The sequence below is a fragment of the Coregonus clupeaformis genome, chromosome 37, assembly GCF_020615455.1.
Source record: "Coregonus clupeaformis isolate EN_2021a chromosome 37, ASM2061545v1, whole genome shotgun sequence".
NCBI lineage: Eukaryota > Metazoa > Chordata > Actinopteri > Salmoniformes > Salmonidae > Coregonus > Coregonus clupeaformis.
This window is the reverse complement of record NC_059228.1, coordinates 16,142,104-16,166,440: the sequence shown is the minus strand read 5'-3', so window position 1 is coordinate 16,166,440 and position 24,337 is coordinate 16,142,104. Positions and strand designations below refer to the sequence as shown.

Genomic DNA, 24,337 nt, shown 5'->3' with positions numbered 1-24,337 from the left:
ACGACGCGCACCACTAGCTTGGTGCGGGGAGCAGGACCGGCCGGTCCGGGCTGACGACGCGCACCACTGGCTTGGTGCGGGGAGCAGGAACAGGCCGGACCGGGCTGGCGACGCGCACCACTGGCTTGGTGCGAGGAGCAGGAACAGGCCGGACCGGGCTGGCGACGCGCACCACTGGCTTGGTGCGGGGAACAGGAACAGGCCGGACCGGGCTGGCGACGCGCACTACTGGCTTGGTGCGGGGAGCAGGAACAGGCCGGACCGGGATGGCGACGCACACCACTGGCTTGGTGCGGGGAGCAGGAACAGGCCGGACCGGCTGGCGACGCGCACCACTGGCTTGGTGCGGGGAGCAGGAACAGGCCGGACCGGGCTGGCGACGCGCACCACTGGCTTGGTGCGGGGAGCAGGAACAGGCCGGACCGGGCTGGCGACGCGCACCACTGGCTTGGTGCGGGGAGCAGGAACAGGCCGGACCTGGCTGGCGACGCGCACCACTGGCTTGGTGCGGGAGCAGGAACAGGCTGGACCGGGCTGACGACGCGCACCACGGGCTTGGTGCGGGGAGCAGGAACAGGCCGGACCGGGCTGACGACGCGCACCACAGGCTTGGTGCGGGGAGCAGGAACAGGCCGGACCGGGCTGGCGACGCGCACCACAGGCTTGGTGCGGGGGACAGGAACAGGTCGGGCCGTACTGGGAACACGCACCACTGGCCTAGTGCGGGAATCAGGAACGGGCCGGACCGGACTTGCTTGGTGCGAGGAGCGGGACTGGGTTTCCTCATTAACCTCCGCTCCCTCTGCTGCCTAACCAGTTCCTCTCGCCGTGCCTCTACACTCTCCTTCTCCCTCGTGACCAAAAGCCCCCGTAACCTGGTGGCCTCCTCTCCTAGTCCGCCGATTCGCCCTGTAGCTGCCTCCAGCAGCGCCGTCGTCCACGCCGTGTGCCCCCCCCAAAACATTTCTTGGGGTTGCCTCTCGCGTGTCCGTCGTCGGCACGGTTGGCGCCGTTTCTCCTCTCCTGCCTGGGCATTTACTTTTGCCCATGGCCTTCTGCCCGCGAATATGTCCTCCCATGACCACCATTCGCCCACCTGAGCCATCGCCCTCTTCTCCTCCTGGGCACGCTGCTTGGTCCTCTGGTGGTGGGATCTTCTGTCATGATCGTCGACTGATGAAGCGGACCAAGGCGCAGCGTGATAAGCGTACATTCTTTATTTAGTACACACACGAACCAAAACAACAAATGAAACGATACGTGAAGTCCTAGGTTATACACAAAACCTTACGGAACAAGATCCCACACCCTAACATGCCACAAGGCTGCCTAAGTATGGTCCCCAATCAGAGACAACGAGCTACAGCTGTCTCTGATTGGGAACCACCCTGGCCAACATAGAAACTAAACGATCTAGAACAAAAACCAATGAAAACTAAAGATTGAAAATCCACACCCTGGCTCAACAATTAAGAGTCCCCAGAGCCAGGGCGTGACACACCAGACATGTCACCCATTGAGCGTGTTTGGGATGCTCTGGATCGACGTGTACGACCGCGTGTTCCAGTTCCCGCCAATGTCCAGCAACTTCACACAGCCATTGAAGAGGAGTGGGACAACATTCAGCAGGCCACAATCAACAGCCTGATCAACTCTATGCGAAGGAGATGTGTCACGCTGCATGAGGCAAATGGTGGTCACACCAGATACTGACGGGTTTTCTGATCCATGCCACTAACTTATTTGTTAAGGTATCCATGACCAACCGATGCATATCTATATTCCCAGTCATGTGAAATCCATAGAGTAGGGCCTAATACATTTATTCATATCCTTATATGAACTGTAACTCAGTATGTTGCATTTATATTGTTGTTCAGTATAAAAGGCTCAACCGTGAGTCTCTGCCATGTTATGGGGAAATAGGATGCGGGGGAAGGGGAGATTTATTTATTTTGAACTCAGCCTAGTGCTGTTGGAATTCACCTAGCTTCTACATAGGGGAGACATTCTATATGTGATGCATTTTATCAGGCGAAATACAGCACAGCATGTCAGAATAGCTGGAAACAGAAGTGCTCTTCAAATAGCATTTATTGCTCAGCACATTCAAGCATGATCAAATCACATTATCAACCATTCACATTATCATTCCTATGCACATTATCATCCATTGGGCAGAAGTAAATAGATACAGCAAAATACAGCTTTTGATTTGTTACATTCAATATTACAGTGCATCTCTCTCACAGGAGTTCATTAACTGTCCCTCATAATTGACAGTCACGAACCATGATACTGTACATATTAAGTGTCAGTTAATTTTTTAAGGTGGAGCAGTGCTCATATTGCTTTAAAGGCTTGCACTAACCATGCAGTTTTACAGAAAACCTCTACTGACCTCTAAATCTAGTCATTCTAAAAAGAGGTTAAGTCCCAAGTTTTAGGTTTAGCTTGCATCTCTGCGATTGGCTCAGCATCTTGTCCTGTTGTCTTCTTCAAAGTTTTGTCATCTTTGCTCTCTCCATCAACTCCTGTAAAGTCGTTCTCGTCTATTTTAAATTGCGCCTGTTCTGTTATCTTCCCATCAACTGTTTTCTCTTTCAAACCTATACATCTGATACATCCTGTTCTTTCACTGGAGATGTCTTTGTAATAGATATCTCCACATGTTCAGGTTTTAACTCAGAGGACTTGGTCTCACGTTCTCTGTCTTTGGGGTTTCATCTTTGGGATCTGTAACCTTCTCAGGCTCTTTGGCCATACTTTCCTCTGGTTTCTCCTGAGTTGTGTTGCTCTCTGGCGCCTCCCTGTGTGAATCCATGCTCTCTGCAACTGCAGACACCTGTTTCTCTGGTGGTGTGATTGTCTTAGCTTTGTCACCACTGCTGATCTTTTCACTCTCTTCTGTAGGGGTGGTCGTTGATTCTGGGGTGAGGCTTGAGTCTGGTTTAGGGGTGGTCGTTGATTCTGGGGTGAGGCTTGAGTCTGGTTTAGGGGTGGTTGTTGATTCTGGGGTGAGAGTTGAGTCTGGTTTAGGGGTGGTTGTTGATTCTGGGGTGAGGGTTGAGTCTGGTTTAGGGGAGGTTGTTGATTCTGGGGTGAGGGTTGAGTCTTGTTTAGGGGAGGTTGTTGATTCTGGGGTGAGGGTTGAGTCTGGTTTAGGGGTGGTCGTTGATTCTGGGGTGAGGGTTAAGTCTGGGTTAGGGGTGGTCGTTGAATCTGGGGTGAGAGTTGAGTCTGGTTTATGGGTGGTTGTTGATTCTGGGGTGACAGTGGGGTCTGGTTTAGGGGATGTTCCTTCTTTAGGGGTGACAGTGGGGTCTGGTTTAGGGGATGTTTCTTCTTTAGGGGTGACAGTGGAGTCTGGTTTATGGGATGTTTCTTCTTTAGGGTAGACAGAGGGGTCTGGTTTAGGGTATGTCTCCTCTTTAGGGGTGACAGTGGGGTCTGGTTTAGGGGTTGTTTCTTCTTTAGGGGTGACAGTGGGGTCTGGTTTAGGGGATGCCTCCTCTTTAGGGGTGACAGTGGGGTCTGGTTTATGGGATGTTTCTTCTTTAGGGGTGACAGTGGGGTCTGGTTTAGGGGATGTTTCTTCTTCAGGGGTGACAGTGGGGTCTGGTATAGAAGATATTTCATCTTTAGGGGCAACATTGGGGTCTGGTTTAGAGGATATTTCATCTTTAGGAGTGACAGTTGGGTCTGGTTTAGAGGATATTTGTTCTTTAGGGGTGACAGTGGGGTCTGGTTTAGGGGAAGTCTCCTCTTTAGGGGTGACAGTGGGGTCTGGTTTAGGGGATGTTTGTTCTTTAGGGGTGATAGTGGGGTCTGGTTTATGGGAGATCTCCTCTTTAGGGGTGACAGTGGGGTCAGGTTTAGGGGATGTTTCTTCTTTAGGGGTGACAGTGGGGTCTGGTTTAGGGGATGTCTCCTCTTTAGGGGTGACAGTGGGGTCTGGTTTAGGGGATGTCTCCTCTTTAGGGGTGACAGTGGGGTCTTGTTTAGAGGATATTTCTTCTTTAGGGGTGACAGTGGGGTCTGGTTTTGGGGATGTTTCTTCTTTAGGGGTGACAGTGGGGTCTGGTTTAGGGGATGTTTCCTCTTTAGGGGTGACAGTGGGGTCTGGTTTAGGGGATGTTTCCTCTTTAGGGGTGACAGTGGGGTCTAGTTTCGGGGAAGTTTCTTCTTCAGGGGTGACAGTGGGGTCTGGTATAGAAGATATTTCATATTTAGGGGCAACATTGGGGTCTGGTTTAGAGGATATTTCATCTTTAGGAGTGACAGTGGGGTCTGGTTTAGGGGATGTTTCCTCTTTAGGGGTGACAGTTGGGTCTGGTTTAGGGGAGATCTCCTCTTTAGGGGTGACAGTGGGGTCAGGTTTAGGGGATGTTTCCTCTTTAGGGGTGACAGTTGGGTCTGGTTTAGAGGATATTTGTTCTTTAGGGGTGACAGTAGGGTCTGGTTTAGGGGATATTTGTTCTTTAGGGGTGATAGTGGGGTCTGGTTTATGGGATGTTTCTTCTTTAGGGGTGACAGTGGGGTCAGGTTTAGGGGATGTTTCTTCTTTAGGGGTGACAGTGGGGTCTGGTTTAGAAAATATTTCTTCTTTAGGGGTGACAGTGGGGTCTAGTTTCGGGGAAGTTTCTTCTTCAGTGGTGACAGTGGGGTCTGGTATAGAAGATATTTCATCTTTAGGGGCAACATTGGGGTCTGGTTTAGAGGATATTTCTTCTTTAGGGGTGACAGTGGGGTCTGGTTTTGGGGATGTCTCCTTTTTAGGGGTGAAAGTGGGGTCTGGTTTAGGGGATGTTTCTTCTTTAGGGGTTACAGTGGGGTCTGGTTTAGGGGATGTATCCTTTTTAGGTGTGAAAGTGGGATCTGGTTTAGGGGATGTTTCTTCTTTAGGGGTTACAGTGGGGTCTGGTTTTAGGGATGTCTCCTCTTTAGGGGTGACAGTGGGGTCTGGTTTAGCGGATGTTTGTTCTTTAGGGGTGACAGTGGGGTCTAGTTTCGGGGAAGTTTCTTCTTCAGTGGTGACAGTGGGGTCTGGTATAGAAGATATTTCATCTTTAGGGGCAACATTGGGGTCTGGTTTAGAGGATATTTCTTCTTTAGGGGTGACAGTGGGGTCTGGTTTTGGGGATGTCTCCTTTTTAGGGGTGAAAGTGGGGTCTGGTTTAGGGGATGTTTCTTCTTTAGGGGTTACAGTGGGGTCTGGTTTAGGGGATGTCTCCTCTTTAGGGGTGACAGAGGGGTCTTGTTTAGAGGATATTTCTTCTTTAAGGGTGACAGTGGGGTCTGGTTTTGGGGATGTCTCCTCTTTAGGGGTGACAGTGGGATCTGGTTTAGGGGATGTTTCTTCTTTAGGGGTGACAGTGGGGTCTGGTGTTGGGGATGTCTCCTTGTTAGGGGTTACAGTGGGGTCTGGTTTAGGGGATGTTCCTTCTTTAGGGGTGACAGTGGGGTCTGGTTTAGGGGATGTTTCTTCTTTAGGGGTGACAGTGGCATCTTGTTTAGGGGATGTTTCTTCTTTATGGGTGAAAGTGGGGTCTGGTTTAGGGGATGTTTTTCTTTAGGGGTGACAGTGGGATCTGGTTTAGGGGATGTTTCTTCTTTTGGGGTGACGGTTTTGTCTGGTTTAGGGGATGTCTCAGATTTTTTCACTTTTTCCTCAGCTGTTGAGACATCTTTTGTGAACTTTTCACTGCCATTCGATTCATTCAGCTCAACCTTTTTTACACTATCATCCTTGTTGCCCACGTTTGGCTCTTTCGGACCCACCTCCTTTTCAGGATTCTTTGGCACAGGCTCTTCCTTACACTCACTTGTTGTGCTGGGAATTCCGTCTGGAATTTTACTTCCTACTGTTGTGTCATCCTGTGTCGTTTTTACACCAGAATCATCTGGTGACTTCACCTGCTCCACTGCCGCTTTGGTTGAACTGCTCTTCAGCTCTGCAGCGATATCAGGGATTCCATGCCCTTCTCTGTGGTCTCAGGGAGATCCTCTTCTTGTGTTCTCACATTGCACTCTGCCTCTTGTGTTGTCACAGCACTCTCTACCTCTTGAGGTTGGTCTGACTCTCTGTGCTCCTTCTGATCACGTTTCTGCTCCAGTGTTGGGGCACTCTGCTCTGTCATATCTACCTCTTTTCTCTCTTTGATGGGACTTTCTTTTGGGCTATCCTGCTGTTGCTCTGTTGAGGCACTCTCCTCTTTCAGATCTATCTCTTTTTTCTCTTTTAAATGACTTCCTTTTTTTTCTCCTCTGACACCTTTTTGGATTCTTTGGAGATGTCCTCCATGGGGACCTGTGGTTCACCCTTTATTGAACTTCCTGTTTTGGGTTCTGTTGAGCTGTCACCGTTCATGGGAACCTCTGGTTTGGACTCGTCATGTTTTGGGGCGTCATCTTTTTCTAATGTCTCCTTTTTCTTGGTGTCTAGCTCCTCGGTTGTGTCCAGTTTTTCCTTCTCTCCCTTAAGGGTGGCCTCAGCTGATTTGACTTCACTTGGTGTTTTTTCACCTCTGTCAATGTCCTCTGTCTTTTTTACTTCATCTGGCTCATCCCCCTTTTCCTCCTCTCTTTCGTCATCTCCTTCCTCTCCATCTTCTCCCTCGCTAGGGTTAACTCCATCTCCATTCATCGCTACCTCTGCTGATGTTTCCATCTGCTGTCTCTTAGACTCTTCCTCCTGTTCACCCTTTTCCTCTGGGGCGTCCACTTCAAGATCCACTTTACTTCCATCTTTCTCTTTCTCTTCATCCTCCTCTTCCCCACTCCTCCTATCAGCTTTATCACGCTCTTCTCCCTGCTTCTGTCTCAGCTCCTCTCCCTGTCCCCGACCGTCTCCTCGGAGCCTGTCTCCTCGGAGCCTGTCTCCTCGATCTCTGACATCTCCACCTCTCTGGTGGTCTCAGTTATGATCTCCTCTACAAACTTGTACTGGGGCACAGATCTGCGTGTGGGACCTCCCTTCCGGGCCAGGCAAGGCAGGGTGTAGACGGGGGGCTGGTTGTAGATGCAGGGCATGGAGATGTGGGTGTCAGAGATGGTGTACAGACGGGACTCCTCACCCTCCAGGAGTTTCCTATAGGGAGACAGAAAGACCTGTTATTACCGTCATGACTATAATATGGATATGTCCCAATGTGTTAGCCTCGTAAATACCAGACTTATTACCGCTGTGCACATCCATGTGAGCTTGCCAGATCAGGCGGCTTGCGACGCTACCAATGTGTGTGGATGTGTCTGAATATCCATATTATGATTAAAGTGTCATTCTGTGTTGTGATATGGTCTGTGGTCATTTGAGGTTAAATATGAAATCAAACTATTTCAATAAAATGTCCACTGTTTAATTTGATTGGTCTTTCTTCATTGTTCACTATTTACTGTGTTTTGTAGTAATCCCTCACTTCACTATGACACTTTTGCACAGTTTTGCTCTAACCCAGCACTAAGTTTAATCAGATGTGTTAGTGCTGGGCTAGAATAAAATGCACACCCCTTGGTTATCCTCAGAAAAAGATCTAGGAACACACTATAAAATATATGGTATTTTCCTCAGTCAATGATATTATATATAGGAGAGATGGAGTTGATGTCTCTTACCTGTAAGAGAGAATCTCCACATCTAAAGCCATTTTGACATTCAGCAGGTCCTGGTACTCTCTCAGGTAGCCAGACATGTCTAGTTTAGCATTGGTCAGCTCATTCTCCAGCTGCCTGATAGTGTCCTGGACAGAAAAGCACACAAATAGAGTCAATAATAGTGTCCACCAGCCACTTTGGTTGGTATGACAACAGGGAGAAATTTAGGGGGAATAATGTTCTACCCCTTTAGGCCTATATGAGGAAATTATATTCCAATAATGGTATAGTTCACATGGGGCCTATTTTTGTGGCCGACACCCACAACATAGGCCTGAATACAAATATGAATCATAAAAATGCGTATGTTTATTTACAATGATTAGAGGTACAAAATAAACCACAGCCTACCTGGTAATGAATCATTTCCGCATAGTGACGCTCTTCCAACTCGTGTAGTTGTTTTTCCAGGGCCTCTCTCGTTCCATTCCCGCAGTCCAGTTCAATATTTTTTCCCTGCAGGCACCTTCTATTCTCCTGGATCTCCTGCTGGGTCGCCTTCAGCACCTCTCTGTTGCTCTCTGCCGCTTTGGTTAACTTTGCGAACTGGACACGGAAGCCCTCCTCCGCCTGCTGAATGTCGGAGGCAGCGTGACCTTCTAACTGTGCACGGATGTCCCGGAGAGCCGCAGTGATTTCGGGTTTGCCAAAGTCGTGCGCCTTGACCGTTACCTGAGCCTCTTGGATCTTGGCCACCATCTCCGATACCTCGTCCTCATGGTTCTTCTTCAGGAAGTGGATCTCGTCCACTAGAGACTGCGCTTTCTTGTCCAACTCAAGTTTGGCGAGGTATGCATCGTTGGCGTCCTTTTTCAGCACAAGGATGCCGTTCTCTGCATCCGATCGGTCACGCGCCTCCTGCTCGTACTTGTCTCTCAAGGTGAGGAAATCTTCCTCCAGGTTCTGATGCTCTATCTCGATCTGACGCTTCTGAAGGGTGATGTCATTAACTCGTTTCCTCAGATCCATAAGCTCCGGCTCGTGCTCCTGGGCCAGAGACGCAGGGGACTGTGCCTTCTGTTTGATTTCCTCGATTTCCCTCTCGAGCAATTCATTTTGATGCTCCAAATGACGCACCTTCTCTATGAATCCGGCGAAACGGTCGTTCAGCCCATGGAGCAGTTCTTTCTCATTCATTTTCGTCAACACCCCGGTAAATTGGTTTGAGAAATCAAAAAGCTCTCCGGAACGGATCCGAATTCGTTCTTCAGCGTTGTCGCATATCCTCTGTTCATAGATGCGGTAGTCGACTCAAAGCCAACGGTCCTGGACGCAGAAGGGGATCCAGTCAGTTTGGGTTGATAGCGGGAATACTCAGCTTGAGCTCCCCTATGCGGAGAACCCGAAGGATACTCCATTCTGTGGCTCATATTGTCTCAGTAGACTCAGCCGTGTTGGTGTGCAGGCTAAGCAGCACGGCTCATACCTTTTATACCCCCTCAGTCTGCTCGGGCTGCAGAATAGAACTGTCCATAGTGCTGAAAATGTATAGAATCAGCTGTTGGCTTGACTGTCTGCCAACGCGCACGTCTTAACCTGTCCTCCCTGTCTCTCTCTCTATCTTTCTCTCTCTCTCCCTCATCGTTTTGTCGCAGACAGCAGTTACGCATAGTCACTTTGAAACTTCGGCAGTCAACAATGTCACCTCAAAATTATAAGTCATATGTTTTCAATAAATTGTCCGGTGTTCAGACTATTGTTTTATCCAAGGGGCTTTCCTTGTTTTGATGATTTTCTTGATATTATCGAAAGGGGCTGCAAAATCTGGTTTGGCTGAATGTGCTTGCCTTGTAATAGAACTGTATATTACTGTATACAAGAGACTGTAATGCAAGTGTATAATAGTAATTAAGAATGACCCTAAGCCTAGACATAACTGCTCCCATTTCTCAGTCAAGCAGCACTTTTAAAGGGCATTCCAGCCACTTTTCAACCTCACAGTCATCATCTCCAGCACCAAACCTGTGAAAATGAGCTTGAAAAGGGGTGGAGTTGCCCTGTAATCTTGCACCTTTTACTAATGTCTACATGAGGAAAATGCATGGGTCTGCTTGGCTGAAAAGCCAGAAAACAAGCAAATGGCCTGGATGTGTTCCAGTGTTACAGCCTTCATTCACACCCCACTACAAGCAGTATACGGTAGGTTGCTCACAGAAATCAATGATGTATTTGAATGAATCATATGAATATGATATCAGAATATGATATTTACACTCTTGATCAGACATGAAAACCTCTATGGAGAGAGTATTAAATAGAAAACAAAGCAATGTTTCAGCAAACATATTTTTTATTGTAAAATTGTGTATCATCACAAAAATAAGCACTAAATTAACTCCATGTCACTTGATAGATGTATGTTAGAATAGGATACTCAGTGATTCACATATTTTAACACATTTCATAGGCAACATGTTTATAATTTCGGGGCATTGTAATATTTAACTTGTAGCCCCTAACTGCCATAACCCCCTATACCAAAAAGGTGTAGATAAAGTGCTTTTAGACCAGGTGAAAGTCACTCAGTATATGCACTGACTGTACAAAACATTAGGAACACCTTCCTAATATTGAGTTGCACTCAATTCGTCGGGGTATCGACTATACAAGGTGTCGAAAGCTGCCCACAGGGATGCTGGCCCATGTTGACTCCAATGTTTCCCACAGTTGTGTCAAGATGGCTGGATGTCCTTTGGGTGGTGGACCATTCTTGATACACAAGGGAAACTGTTGAGCGTGAAAAACCCATCAGCGTTGCAGTTCTTGACAAACTCAAACTGGTGCGCCTGATACGAACTACCATACCCCTTTCAAAGGCACTTAAATGTTTTGTCTTGCCCATTCACCCTCTGAATGGCACACATACACAATCCATGTCTCAATTGTCTCAAAGCTTAAAAATCCTTCTTTAACCTGTCTCCTCCCCTTCATCTACACTGTTTGAAGTGGATTTAACAGGTGACATCAATAGGGGATCATAGCTTTCACCTGGATTCACCTGGTCATTCTATGTCATGGAAAGAGAAGGTGTTCTTAATGTTTTGTGCACTCAGTGTATATACACTGAACAAAAATATAAATGCAACATGCAACAATTTCAAACATTTTACTGAGTTACAGTTCATAGAGTCAATTTAAATAAATTACTTAGGCCCTAATCTATGGATTTCACAGGACTGGGAATAGAGATATGCATCTGTTGGTCACAGATACCTTAAAAGAAAAGTAGGGGCGTGGATCGGACCACCATTTGCCTCATGCAGCGTGACACATCTCCTTCTCATAGAGATGATCAGCCTGTTGATTGTTGCCTGTTGAATTTTGTCCCACTCCTCTTCAATGGTTGTGCGAAGTTATTGGATATTGGTGGGAACTGGAACACGCTTTCGTACACGTCGATCCAGAGCATCCCAACCATGCTCAATGTGTGACATGTCTGGTGAGGATGCAGGCCATGGAAGAACTGGGAAATGTTCAGCTTCCAGGAATTGTGTACAGATCCTTGCAACATGGGGCCGTGCATTATCATGCTGAAACATGAGGTGATGAATGGCACGACAATGGGCCTCAGGATGTCATCACGGTATCTCTGTGCATTCAAATTGCCATCAATAAAATGCAATTGTGTTTGTTGTCGTCCGTAGCTTATGCCTGCCCATACCATAACCCCACCGCCACCATGGGGCACTTTGTTCACACCGTTGACATCCATGCCCTTAACTTTTTTGATAAGGTATCCATGACCAACAGATGCATATCTGTATTCCCAGTCATGTGAAATCCACAGATTAGGGCCTGATTGTTATGAGAATTATTGAACTAACTATTTCAGTGTCTCTGTGCGTCTCCCAAAAGGTTGTAATGCTTTTGGATCAAGAAATGGACAGAGTACCGGTCTGCATAGTCAGAGATCTTTATTCATTGAGAATTCTGCCACAAAATGGTCATACAATATTCTTATACGCACACATCATGCAAAAATCCCACCCCTATTTAGGCGGGTCGTAGTTTTCCACTTGAAAACTGCTCTCCTGACCATCAGCTCACACACACACACACACATACACATAAACACACATACATACACACACATGTTCTTATCATAGTCTACTCTCTGCATTCCTCAGTTATCGCCGTTCTCACAATATTCTGACTGCCTCATTGTACTTCTAACTAAGCTACACATATGATCAGTTTATAGTCTTAAGATTCTAACACTTTTCACACAGTTTCGGAGTGTAATAATTAGTAACTACTAAGAAAGTACTAATCATACTTAAAACAAGAACATTTCACAACTATATTTAAGGGTGGAACATTTAGTCATTACTTTTAACCTGTATATATTTTAATTTCTATATCACTAATACATTTATTGCTTTCCTTATATGAACTGTAACTCAGTATGTTGCGTTTATATATTTGTTCAGTATAAAAGGCTCAACCGTAAGTCTCTGCCATGTTATGGGGAAATAGGATGCGGAGGAAGGGAGATTTATTTTGAACTCAGCCTAGTGCTTTTGGAATTCACCTTGCTTTCACATAGGGGAGAAATTCTATATGTGATGCATCTCATCAGGCGACATATAGCACAGCATGTCAGAATAGCTGGAAACAGAAGTGCTCTTCAAATAGCATTTATTGCTCAGCACATTCAAGCATGATCAAATCACATTATCAACCATTCACATTATCATTCCTATGCTCATTCTCATCCATTGGGCAGAAGTAAATAGATACAGCAAAATACAGCTTTTGATTTTTACATTCAATATTACAGTACATCTCTTTCACAGGAGTTCATTATCTGTGCCTCATAATTGACAGTCACGAACCATGATACTGTACGTATAAAGCGTGAGAATGATAATGCACGGCCCCATGTCGCAAGGATCTGTAGACAATTCCAGGAAGCTGAAAATTGCCCAGTTCTTCCATGGCCTGCATACTCACCATGTCACGATCGTCGACTGATGAAGCGGACCAAGGCGCAGCGTGATAAGCGTACATTCTTTTTTTAGTACACACACGAACCAAAACAACAAACAAAACGATACGTGAAGTCCTAGGTTATACACAAAACCTTACGGAACAAGATCCCACACCCTAACATGCCACAAGGCTGCCTAAGTATTGTCCCCAATCAGAGACAACGAGCTACAGCTGTCTCTGATTGGGAACCACCCTGGCCAACATAGAAACTTAACGATCTAGAACAAAAACCAATGAAAACTAAACATAGAAAATCCACACCCTGGCTCAACAATTAAGAGTCCCCAGAGCCAGGGCGTGACAGTACCCCCCCCCAAAGGCGCGGACTGCGACCGGGTCACACCAACACAACAGGGTAGGGGCCGGGTGGGCATTCCGCCTCGGAGGCGGATCCGGCTCCGGGCGTGACCACCACTCTCTCTCTACCCCCCCCCCCGTTGCGCCCCTGGTCTGGTCTGGCCCTGCTGGCCGGAGCTGGACTGGACACCGGTGGAGCGGATTGCTCTGGCTCCGGAGTGGAGCAGCTGACCGGTGCCGGACCAGGCACCGGTGGAACAGGCACGGACCGTGCCGGACTGACGACGCGCACCACTAGCTTGGTGCGGGGAGCAGGACCGGCCGGTCCGGGCTGACGACGGGCTTGGTGCGGGGAGCAGGAACAGGCCGGACCGGGCTGGTGACGCGCACCACTGGCTTGGTGCGGGGAGCAGGAACAGGCCGGACCGGGCTGGCGACGCGCACCACAGGCTTGGTGCGGGGAGCAGGAACAGGCCGGACCGGGCTGGCGACGCGCACCACTGGCTTGGTGCGGGAGCAGGAACAGGCCGGACCTGGCTGGCGACGCGCACCACTGGCTTGGTGCGGGAGCAGGAACAGGCCGGACCGGGTGACGACGCGCACCACGGGCTTGGTGCGGGGAGCAGGAACAGGCCGGACCGGGCTGACGACGCGCACCACAGGCTTGGTGCGGGGAGCAGGAACAGGCTTGACCGGGCTGGCGACGCGCACCACAGGCTTGGTGCGGGGGACAGGAACAGGTCGGGCCGTACTGGGAACACGCACCACTGGCTTAGTGCGGGAATCAGGAACGGGCCGGACCGGACTTGCTTGGTGCGAGGAGCGGGACTGGGTTTCCTCATAAACCTCCGCTCCCTCTGCTGCCTAACCAGTTCCTCTCGCCGTGCCTCTACACTCTCCTTCTCCCTCGTGACCAAAAGCCCCCGTAACCTGGTGGCCTCCTCTCCTAGTCCGCCGATTCGCTCTGTAGCTGCCTCCAGCAGCGCCGTCGTCCACGCCGTGTGCCCCCCCCAAAACATTTCTTGGGGTTGCCTCTCGCGTGTCCGTCGTCGGCACGGTTGGCGCCGTTTCTCCTCTCCTGCCTGGGCATTTACTTTTGCCCATGGCCTTCTGCCCGCGAATATGTCCTCCCATGACCACCATTCGCCCACCTGAGCCATCGCCCTCTTCTCCTCCTGGGCACGCTGCTTGGTCCTCTGGTGGTGGGATCTTCTGTCATGATCGCCGACTGATGAAGCGGACCAAGGCGCAGCGTGATAAGCGTACATTCTTTATTTAGTACACACACGAACCAAAACAACAAATGAAACGATACGTGAAGTCCTAGGTTATACACAAAACCTTACGGAACAAGATCCCACACCCTAACATGCCACAAGGCTGCCTAAGTATGGTCCCCAATCAGAGACAACGAGCTACAGCTGTCTCTGATTGGGAACCACCCTGGCCAACATAGAAACTAAACGATCTAGAACAAAAACCAATGAAAACTAAAGATTGAAAATCCACACCCTGGCTCAACAATTAAGAGTCCCCAGAGCCAGGGCGTGACACACCAGACATGTCACCCATTGAGCGTGTTTGGGATGCTCTGGATCGACGTGTACGACCGCGTGTTCCAGTTCCCCGCCAATGTCCAGCAACTTCACACAGCCATTGAAGAGGAGTGGGACAACATTCAGCAGGCCACAATCAACAGCCTGATCAACTCTATGCGAAGGAGATGTGTCACGCTGCATGAGGCAAATGGTGGTCACACCAGATACTGACGGGTTTTCTGATCCATGCCACTAACTTATTTGTTAAGGTATCCATGACCAACCGATGCATATCTATATTCCCAGTCATGTGAAATCCATAGAGTAGGGCCTAATACATTTATTCATATCCTTATATGAACTGTAACTCAGTATGTTGCATTTATATTGTTGTTCAGTATAAAAGGCTCAACCGTGAGTCTCTGCCATGTTATGGGGAAATAGGATGCGGGGGAAGGGGAGATTTATTTATTTTGAACTCAGCCTAGTGCTGTTGGAATTCACCTAGCTTCTACATAGGGGAGAAATTCTATATGTGATGCATTTTATCAGGCGAAATACAGCACAGCATGTCAGAATAGCTGGAAACAGAAGTGCTCTTCAAATAGCATTTATTGCTCAGCACATTCAAGCATGATCAAATCACATTATCAACCATTCACATTTTCATTCCTATGCACATTATCATCCATTGGGCAGAAGTAAATAGATACAGCAAAATACAGCTTTTGATTTGTTACATTCAATATTACAGTGCATCTCTCTCACAGGAGTTCATTAACTGTCCCTCATAATTGACAGTCACCAACCATGATACTGTACATATTAAGTGTCAGTTAATTTTTTAAGGTGGAGCAGTGCTCATATTGCTTTAAAGGCTTGCACTAACCATGCAGTTTTACAGAAAACCTCTACTGACCTCTAAATCTAGTCATTCTAAAAAGAGGTTAAGTCCCAAGTTTTAGGTTTAGCTTGCATCTCTGCGATTGGCTCAGCATCTTGTCCTGTTGTCTTCTTCAAAGTTTTGTCATCTTTGCTCTCTCCATCAACTCCTGTAAAGTCGTTCTCGTCTATTTTAAATTGCGCCTGTTCTGTTATCTTCCCATCAACTGTTTTCTCTTTCAAACCTACGTCTGATACATCCTGTTCTTTCACTGGAGATGTCTTTGAAATAGATATCTCCACATGTTCAGGTTTTAACTCAGAGGACTTGGTCTTCACGCTCTCTGTCTTTGGGGTTTCATCTTTGGGATCTGTAACCTTCTCAGGCTCTTTGGCCATACTTTCCTCTGGTTTCTCCTGAGTTGTGTTGCTCTCTGGCGCCTCCCTGTGTGAATCCATGCTCTCTGCAACTGCAGACACCTGTTTCTCTGGTGGTGTGATTGTCTTAGCTTTGTCACCGCTGTTGATCGTTTCACTCTCTTCTGTAGGGGTGGTCGTTGATTCTGGGGTGAGGATGGAGTCTGGTTTAGGGGTGGTTGTTGATTCTGGGGTGAGGATTGAGTATGGTTTAGGGGTGGTTGTTGATTCTGGGGTGAGGGTTGAGTCTGGTTTAGGGGTGGTCGTTGATTCTGGGGTGAGGTTTGAGTCTGGTTTAGGGGTGGTCGTTGATTCTGGGGTGAGGCTTGAGTCTGGTTTAGGGGTGGTTGTTGATTCTGGGGTGAGGGTTGAGTCTGGTTTAGGGGAGGTTTTTGATTCTGGGGTGAGGGTTGAGTCTGGTTTAGGGGTGGTCGTTGATTCTGGGGTGAGGGTTGAGTCTGGTTTAGGGGTGGTCGTTGATTCTGGGGTGAGGGTTGAGTCTTGTTTAGGGGAGGTTGTTGATTCTGGGGTGAGGGTTGAGTCTGGTTTAGGGGTGGTCGTTGATTCTGGGGTGAGTGTTGAGTCTGGTTTAGGGGTGGTCGTTGATTCTGGGGTGAGAGTTGAGTCTGGTTTATGGGTGGTTGTTGATTCTGGGGTGACAGTGGGGTCTGGTTTAGGGGATGTTTCTTCTTTAGGGGTGACAGTGGGGTCTGGTTTAGGGGATGTTTCTTCTTTAGGGGTGACAGTGGAGTCTGGTTTAGGGGATGTTTCCTCTTTAGGGGTGACAGTGCGGTCTGGTTTAGGGGATGTTTCTTCTTTAGGGGTGACAGTGGGGTCTGGTTTAGGGGATGCTTCTTCTTTAGGGGTGAAAGTGGGGTCTGGTTTAGGGGATGTCTCCTCTTTAGGGGTGACATATAGTTCTGGTTTAGGGGATGTTTCTTCTTTAGGGGTGACAGTGGGGTCTGGTTTAGGGGATGTCTCCTCTTTAGGGGTGACATATAGTTCTGGTTTAGGGGATGTTTCTTCTTTAGGGGTGACAGTGGGGTCTGGTTTAGGGGATGTCTCCTTTTTAGGGGTGACAGTGGGGTCTGGTTTAGGGGATGTCTCCTCTATAGGGGTGACAGTGGGGTCTGGTTTATGGGATGTTTCTTCTTTAGGGGTGACAGTGGGGTCTGGTTTAGGGGATGTTCCTTCTTTAGGGGTGACAGTGGGGTCTGGTTTAGGGGATGTCTCCACTTTAGGGGTGACAGTGGGGTCTGGTTTAGGGGATGTTCCTTCTTTAGGGGTGACAGTGGGGTCTGGTTTAGGGGATGTTCCTTCTTTAGGGGTGACAGTAGGGTCTGGTTTAGGGGATGTTTGTTCTTTAGGGGTGACAGTGGGGTCTAGTTTCGGGGAAGTTTCTTCTTCAGGGGTGACAGTGGGGTCTGGTATAGAAGATATTTCATCTTTAGGGGCAACATTGGGGTCTGGTTTAGATGATATTTCATCTTTAGGAGTGACAGTGGGGTCTGGTTTAGGGGATGTTTCCTCTTTAGGGGTGACAGTTGGGTCTGGTTTAGAGGATATTTGTTCTTTAGGGGTGACAGTGGGGTCTGGTTTAGGGGATGTTTCTTCTTTAGGGGTGACAGTGGGGTCTGGTTTAGGGGATGTTTCCTCTTTAGGGGTTACAGTTGGGTCTGGTTTAGAGGATATTTGTTCTTTAGGGGTGACAGTGGGGTCTGGTTTAGGGGATGTTTGTTCTTTAGGGGTGATAGTGGGGTCTGGTTTATGGGATATCTCCTCTTTAGGGGTGACAGTGGGGTCTGGTTTAGGGGATGTCTCCTCTTTAGGGGTGACAGTGGGGTCTGGTTTAGAGGATATTTCTTCTTTAGGGGTGACAGTGGGGTCTGGTTTTGGGGATGTATCCTCTTTAGGGGTGACAGTGGGGTCTGGTTTAGGGGATGTTTCTTCTTTAGGGGTGACAGTGGGGTCTGGTTTTGGGGATGTCTCCTTTTTAGGGGTGACAGTGGGGTCTGGTTTAGGGGATGTTTCTTCTTTAGGGGTGACAGTAGGGTCTGGTTTAGGGGATGTTTCTTCTTTAGGGGTGACAGTGGCATCTTGTTTAGGGGATGTTTCTTCTTTAGGGGTGACAGTGGGGTCTGGTTTAGGGGATGTTTCTTCTTTAGGGGTGACAGTGGGATCTGGTTTAGGGGATGTTTCTTCTTTTGGGGTGACGGTTTTGTCTGGTTTAGGGGATGTCTCAGATTTTTTCACTTTTTCCTCAGCTGTTGAGACATCTTTTGTGAACTTTTCACTGCCATTCGATTCATTCAGCTCAACCTTTTTTACACTATCATCCTTGTTGCCCACGTTTGGCTCTTTCGGACCCACCTCCTTTTCAGGATTCTTTGGCACAGGCTCTTCCTTACACTCACTTGTTGTGCTGGGAATTCCGTCTGGAATTTTACTTCCTACTGTTGTGTCATCCTGTGTCGTTTTTACACCAGAATCATCTGGTGACTTCACCTGCTCCACTGCCGCTTTGGTTGAACTGCTCTTCAGCTCTGCAGTGATATCAGGGGATTCCATGCCCTTCTCTGTGGTCTCAGGGAGATCCTCTTCTTGTGTTCTCACATTGCACTCTGCCTCTTGTGTTGTCACAGCACTCTCTACCTCTTGAGGTTGGTCTGACTCTCTGTGCTCCTTCTGATCACGTTTCTGCTCCAGTGTTGGGGCACTCTCCTCTTTCAGATCTATCTCTTTTTTCTCTTTTAAATGACTTCCTTTTTTTCTCTCCTCTGACACCTTTTTGGATTCTTTGGAGATGTCCTCCATGGGGACCTGTGGTTCACCCTTTATTGAACTTCCTGTTTTGGGTTCTGTTGAGCTGTCACCGTTCATGGGAACCTCTGGTTTGGACTCGTCATGTTTTGGGGCGTCATCTTTTTCTAATGTCTCCTTTTTCTTGGTGTCTAGCTCCTCGGTTGTGTCCAGTTTTTCCTTCTCTCCCTTACGGGTGGCCTCAGCTGATTTGACTTCACTTGGTGTTTTTTCACCTCTGTCAATGTCCTCTGTCTTTTTTACTTCATCTGGCTCATCCCCCTTTTCCTCCTCTCTTTCGTCATCTCCTTCCTCTCCATCTTCTCCCTCGCTAGGGTTAACTCCATCTCCATTCATCGCTACCTCTGCTGATGTTTCCATCTGCTGTCTCTTAGACTCTTCCTCCTGTTCACCCTTTTCCTCTGGGGCGTCCACTTCAAGATCCACTTTACTTCCATCTTTCTCTTTCTCTTCATCCTCCTCTTCCCCACTCCTCCTATCAGCTTTGTCACGCTCTTCTCCCTGCTTCTGTCTCAGCTCCTCTCCCTGTCCCCCGACCGTCTCCTCGGAGCCTGTCTCCTCGGAGCCTGTCTCCTCGGAGCCTGTCTCCTCGATCTCGGACATCTCCACCTCTCTGGTGGTCTCAGTTATGATCTCCTCTACAAACTTGTACTGGGGCACAGATCTGCGTGTGGGACCTCCCCTGCCGGGCCAGGCAAGGCAGGGTGTAGACGGGGGCTGGTTGTAGATGCAGGGCATGGAGATGTGGGTGTCAGAGATGGTGTACAGACGGGACTCCTCACCCTCCAGGAGTTTCCTATAGGGAGACAGAAATACCTGTTATTACCGTCATGACTATAATATGGATATGTCCCAATGTGTTAGCCTCGTAAATACCAGACTGATCACCACTGTGCACATCCATGTGAGCTCGCCAGATCAGGCGGCTTGCGACGCTACCAATGTGTGTGGATGTGTCTGATTATCCATAGTATGATTAAAGTGTCATTCTGTGTTTTGATATGGTCTGTGGTCATTTGAGGTTAAATATGAAATCAAACTATTTCATTAAAATGTCTACTGTTTAATTTGATTGGTCTTTCTTCATTGTTCACTATTTACTGTGTTTTGTAGTAATCCCTCACTAACACTATGACACTTTTGCACAGTTTTGCTCTAACCCAGCACTAAGTTTAATCAGATGTGTTAGTGCTGGGCTAGAATAAAATGCACACCCCTTGGTTATCCTCAGAAAAAGATCCAGGAACACACTATAAAATATATGGTATTTTCCTCAGTCAATGATATTATATATGGGAGAGATGGAGTTGATGTCTCTTACCTGTAAGAGAGAATCTCCACATCCAAAGCCATTTTGACATTCAGCAGGTCCTGGTACTCTCTCAGGTAGCCAGACATGTCTAGTTTAGCATTGGTCAGCTCATTCTCCAGCTGCCTGATAGTGTCCTGGACAGAAAAGCACACAAATAGAGTCAATAATAGTGTCCACCAGCCACTTTGGTTGGTATGACAACAGGGAGAAATTTAGGGTGGGGGGGGAATAATGTTCTACCCCTATAGGCCTATATGAGGAAATTATATTCCAATAATGGTATAGTTCACATGGGGCCTATATTTGTGGCCGACACCCACAACATAGGCCTGAATACAAATATGAATCATAAAAATGCGTATGTTTATTTACAATGATTAGAGGTACAAAATAAACCACAGCCTACCTGGTAATGAATCATTTCCACATAGTGACGCTCTTCCAGCTCGTGTAGTTGTTTTTCCAGGGCCTCTCTCGTTCCTTTCCCGCAGTCCAGTTCAATATTTTTTCCCTGCAGGCACCTTCTATTCTCCTTGATCTCCTGCTGGGTCGCCTTCAGCGCCTCTCTGTTGCTCTCTGCCGCTTTGGTTAACTTTGCGAACTGGACACGGAAGCCCTCCTCCGCCTGCTGAATGTCGGAGGCAGCGTGACCTTCTAACTGTGCACGGATGTCCCGGAGAGCCGCAGTGATTTCGGGTTTGCCAAAGTCGTGCGCCTTGACCGTTACCTGAGCCTCTTGGATCTTGGCCACCATCTCCGATACCTCGTTCTCATGGTTCTTCTTCAGGAAGTGGATCTCGTCCACTAGAGACTGCGCTTTCTTGTCCAACTGAAGTTTGGCGAGGTATGCATCGTTGGCGTCCTTTTTCAGCACAAGGATGCCGTTCTCTGCGTCCGAGCGGTCACGCGCCTCCTGCTCGTACTTGTCTCTCAAGGTGAGGAAATCTTCCTCCAGGTTCTGATGCTCTATCTCGATCTGACGCTTCTGAAGGGTGATGTCATTAACTCGTTTCCTCAGATCCATAAGCTCCGGCTCGTGCTCATGGGCCAGAGACGCAGGGGACTGTGCCTTCTGTTTGATTTCCTCGATTTCCCTCTCGAGCAATTCATTTTGATGCTCCAAATGACGCACCTTCTCTATGAATCCGGCGAAACGGTCGTTCAGCCCATGGAGCAGTTCTTTCTCATTCATTTTCGTCAACACCCCGGTAAATTGGTTTGAGAAATCAAAAAAGCTCTCCGATGATCTCGGAACGGATCCGAATTCGTTCTTCAGCGTCGTCGCATATCCTCTGTTCATAGATGCGGTAGTCGACTCAAAGCCAACGGTCCTGGACGCAGAGGGGGATCCAGTCAGTTTGGGTTGATAGCGGGAATACTCAGATTGAGCTCCCCTATGCGGAGAACCCGAAGGATACTCCATTCTGTGGCTCATATTGTCTCAGTAGACTCAGCCGTGTTGGTGTGCAGGCTAAGCAGCGCGGCTCCTACCTTTTATACCCCCTCAGTCTGCTCGGGCTGCAGAATAGAACTGTCCATAGTGCTGAAAATGTATAGAATCAGCTGTTGGCTTGACTGTCTGCCAACGCGCGCGTCTTAACCTGTCCTCCCTGTCTCTCTCTCTATCTTTCTCTCTCTCTCCCTCATCGTTTTGTCGCAGACAGCAGTTACGCATAGGAGGTCATTTCACTTTGAAACTTCGGCAGTCAACAATGTCGCCTCAAAATTATAAGTCATATGTTTTCAATAAATTGTCCGGTGTTCAGACTATTGTTTTATCCAAGGGGCTTTCCTTGTTTTGATGATTTTCTTGATATTATCGAAAGGGGCTGCAAATTCTGGTTTGGCTGAATATGCTTGCCTTGTAATAGAACTGTATATTACTGTATACAAGAGACTGTAATGCAAGTGTAAAATAGTAATTAAGAATGACCCTAAGCCTAGACATAACTACTCCCATTTCTCAGTCAAGCAGCACTTTTAAAGGGCATTCCAGCCACTTTTCAACCTCACATTCATCATCTCCAGCACCAAACCTGTGAAAATGAGCTTGAAAAGGGGTGGAGTTGCCCTGTAATCTTGCACCTTTTACTAATGTCTACATGAGGAAAATGCATGGGTCTGCTTGGCTGAAAAGCCAGAAAAACAAGCAAAAGGCCTGGATGTGTTCCAGTGTTACAGCCTTCATTCACACCCCACTACAAGCAGTATACGGTAGGTTGCTCACAGAAATCAATGATGTATTTGAATGAATCATATGAATATGATATCAGAATATGATATTTACACTCTTGATCAGACATGAAAACCTCTATGGAGAGAGTATTAAATAGAAAACAAAGCAATGTTTCAGCAAACATATTTTTTATTGTAAAATTGTGTATCATCACAAAAATAAGCACTAAATTAACTCCATGTCACTTGATAGATGTATGTTAGAATAGGATACTCAGTGATTCACATATTTTAACACATTTCATAGGCAACATGTTTATAATTTCGGGGCATTGTAATATTTAACTTGTAGCCCCTAACTGCCATAACCCCCTATACCAAAAAGGTGTAGATAAAGTGCTTTTAGACCAGGTGAAAGTCACTCAGTATATGCACTGACTGTACAAAACATTAGGAACACCTTCCTAATATTGAGTTGCACTCAATTCGTCGGGGTATCAACTATACAAGGTGTCGAAAGCGTTCCACAGGGATGCTGGCCCATGTTCACTCCAATGTTTCCCACAGTTGCGTCAAGATGGCTGGATGTCCTTTGGGTGGTGGACCATTCTTGATACACAAGGGAAACTGTTGAGCGTGAAAAACCCATCAGCGTTGCAGTTCTTGACAAACTCAAACTGGTGCGCCTGATACGAACTACCATACCCCTTTCAAAGGCACTTAAATGTTTTGTCTTGCCCATTCACCCTCTGAATGGCACACATACACAATCCATGTCTCAATTGTCTCAAAGCTTAAAAATCCTTCTTTAACCTGTCTCCTCCCCTTCATTTACACTGTTTGAAGTGGATTTAACAGGTGACATCAATAGGGGATCATAGCTTTCACCTGGATTCACCTGGTCATTCTATGTCATGGAAAGAGAAGGTGTTCTTAATGTTTTGTGCACTCAGTGTATATACACTGAACAAAAATATAAATGCAACATGCAACAATTTCTAACATTTTACTGAGTTACAGTTCATAGAGTCAATTTAAATAAATTACTTAGGCCCTAATCTATGGATTTCACAGGACTGGGAATAGAGATATGCATCTGTTGGTCACAGATACCTTAAAAGAAAAGTAGGGGCGTGGATCGGACCACCATTTGCCTCATGCAGCGTGACACATCTCCTTCTCATAGAGATGATCAGCCTGTTGATTGTTGCCTGTTGAATTTTGTCCCACTCCTCTTCAATGGTTGTGCGAAGTTATTGGATATTGGTGGGAACTGGAACACGCTTTCGACACGTCGATCCAGAGCATCCCAACCATGCTCAATGTGTGAGATGTCTGGTGAGGATGCAGGCCATGGAAGAACTGGGAAATGTTCAGCTTCCAGGAATTGTGTACAGATCCTTGCAACATGGGGCCGTGCATTATCATGCTGAAACATGAGGTGATGAATGGCACGACAATGGGCCTCAGGATGTCATCACGGTATCTCTGTGCATTCAAATTGCCATCAATAAAATGCAATTGTGTTTGTTGTCGTCCGTAGCTTATGCCTGCCCATACCATAACCCCACCGCCACCATGGGGCACTTTGTTCACACCGTTGACATCCATGCCCTTAACTTTTTTGATAAGGTATCCATGACCAACAGATGCATATCTGTATTCCCAGTCATGTGAAATCCACAGATTAGGGCCTGATTGTTATGAGAATTATTGAACTAACTATTTCAGTGTCTCTGTGCGTCTCCCAAAAGGTTGTAATGCTTTTGGATCAAGAAATGGACAGAGTACCGGTCTGCATAGTCAGAGATCTTTATTCATTGAGAATTCTGCCACAAAATGGTCATACAATATTCTTATACGCACACATCATGCAAAAATCCCACCCCTATTTAGGCGGGTCGTAGTTTTCCACTTGAAAACTGCTCTCCTGACCATCAGCTCACACACACACACACACATACACATAAACACACATACATACACACACATGTTCTTATCATAGTCTACTCTCTGCATTCCTCAGTTATCGCCGTTCTCACAATATTCTGACTGCCTCATTGTACTTCTAACTAAGCTACACATATGATCAGTTTATAGTCTTAAGATTCTAACACTTTTCACACAGTTTCGGAGTGTAATAATTAGTCACTACTAAGAAAGTACTAATCATACTTAAAACAAGAACATTTCACAACTATATTTAAGGGTGGAACATTTAGTCATTACTTTTAACCTGTATATATTTTAA

At 47.2% G+C, this 24,337-nt stretch overlaps 2 protein-coding genes across 2 annotated transcripts; both read right to left on the bottom strand.

The window, feature by feature from the left end:
• Nucleotides 1-6,822: 6,822 nt before the first annotated feature.
• LOC121553241 (neurofilament medium polypeptide-like) lies at nt 6,823-11,365 on the bottom strand. Its single transcript, XM_041866267.2, has 4 exons — nt 11,353-11,365; nt 8,005-8,903; nt 7,615-7,739; nt 6,823-7,090 (listed from the first exon to the last, which is right to left on the bottom strand). Exons 1-4 carry the CDS (start codon nt 11,363-11,365, stop codon nt 6,823-6,825), a joined length of 1,305 nt encoding a protein of 434 aa, XP_041722201.2.
• Nucleotides 11,366-15,416: 4,051 nt separating this feature from the next.
• Nucleotides 15,417-21,319, bottom strand: LOC121553240 (neurofilament medium polypeptide-like). Its single transcript, XM_045211469.1, has 4 exons — nt 20,318-21,319; nt 19,921-20,045; nt 18,194-19,395; nt 15,417-16,387 (listed from the first exon to the last, which is right to left on the bottom strand). The coding sequence occupies exons 1-4, from the start codon at nt 21,209-21,211 to the stop codon at nt 15,417-15,419; spliced, it is 3,192 nt and encodes a 1,063-aa protein (XP_045067404.1). The 5' UTR covers nt 21,212-21,319.
• Nucleotides 21,320-24,337: the final 3,018 nt, after the last annotated feature.

What these genes read in the sequence shown, in the direction of transcription:
- LOC121553240 (XM_045211469.1), bottom strand. Translation starts at nt 21,211, where the DNA reads ATGAACAGAGGATATGCGACGACGCTGAAGAACGAATTCGGATCCGTT. An exon ending in GTGGAGATTCTCTCTTACAG is followed by an intron (nt 19,396 to 19,920) that starts GTAAGAGACATC and finishes GTCTCCCTATAG; the next exon opens with GAAACTCCTGGAGGGTGAGG. An exon ending in CGGAATTCCCAGCACAACAA is followed by an intron (nt 16,388 to 18,193) that starts GTGAGTGTAAGG and finishes CTCTCACCCCAG; the next exon opens with AATCAACGACCACCCCTAAA.
- LOC121553241 (XM_041866267.2), bottom strand. An exon ending in CGGAAATGATTCATTACCAG is followed by an intron (nt 7,740 to 8,004) that starts GTAGGCTGTGGT and finishes TTTTCTGTCCAG; the next exon opens with GACACTATCAGGCAGCTGGA. An exon ending in GTGGAGATTCTCTCTTACAG is followed by an intron (nt 7,091 to 7,614) that starts GTAAGAGACATC and finishes GTCTCCCTATAG; the next exon opens with GAAACTCCTGGAGGGTGAGG.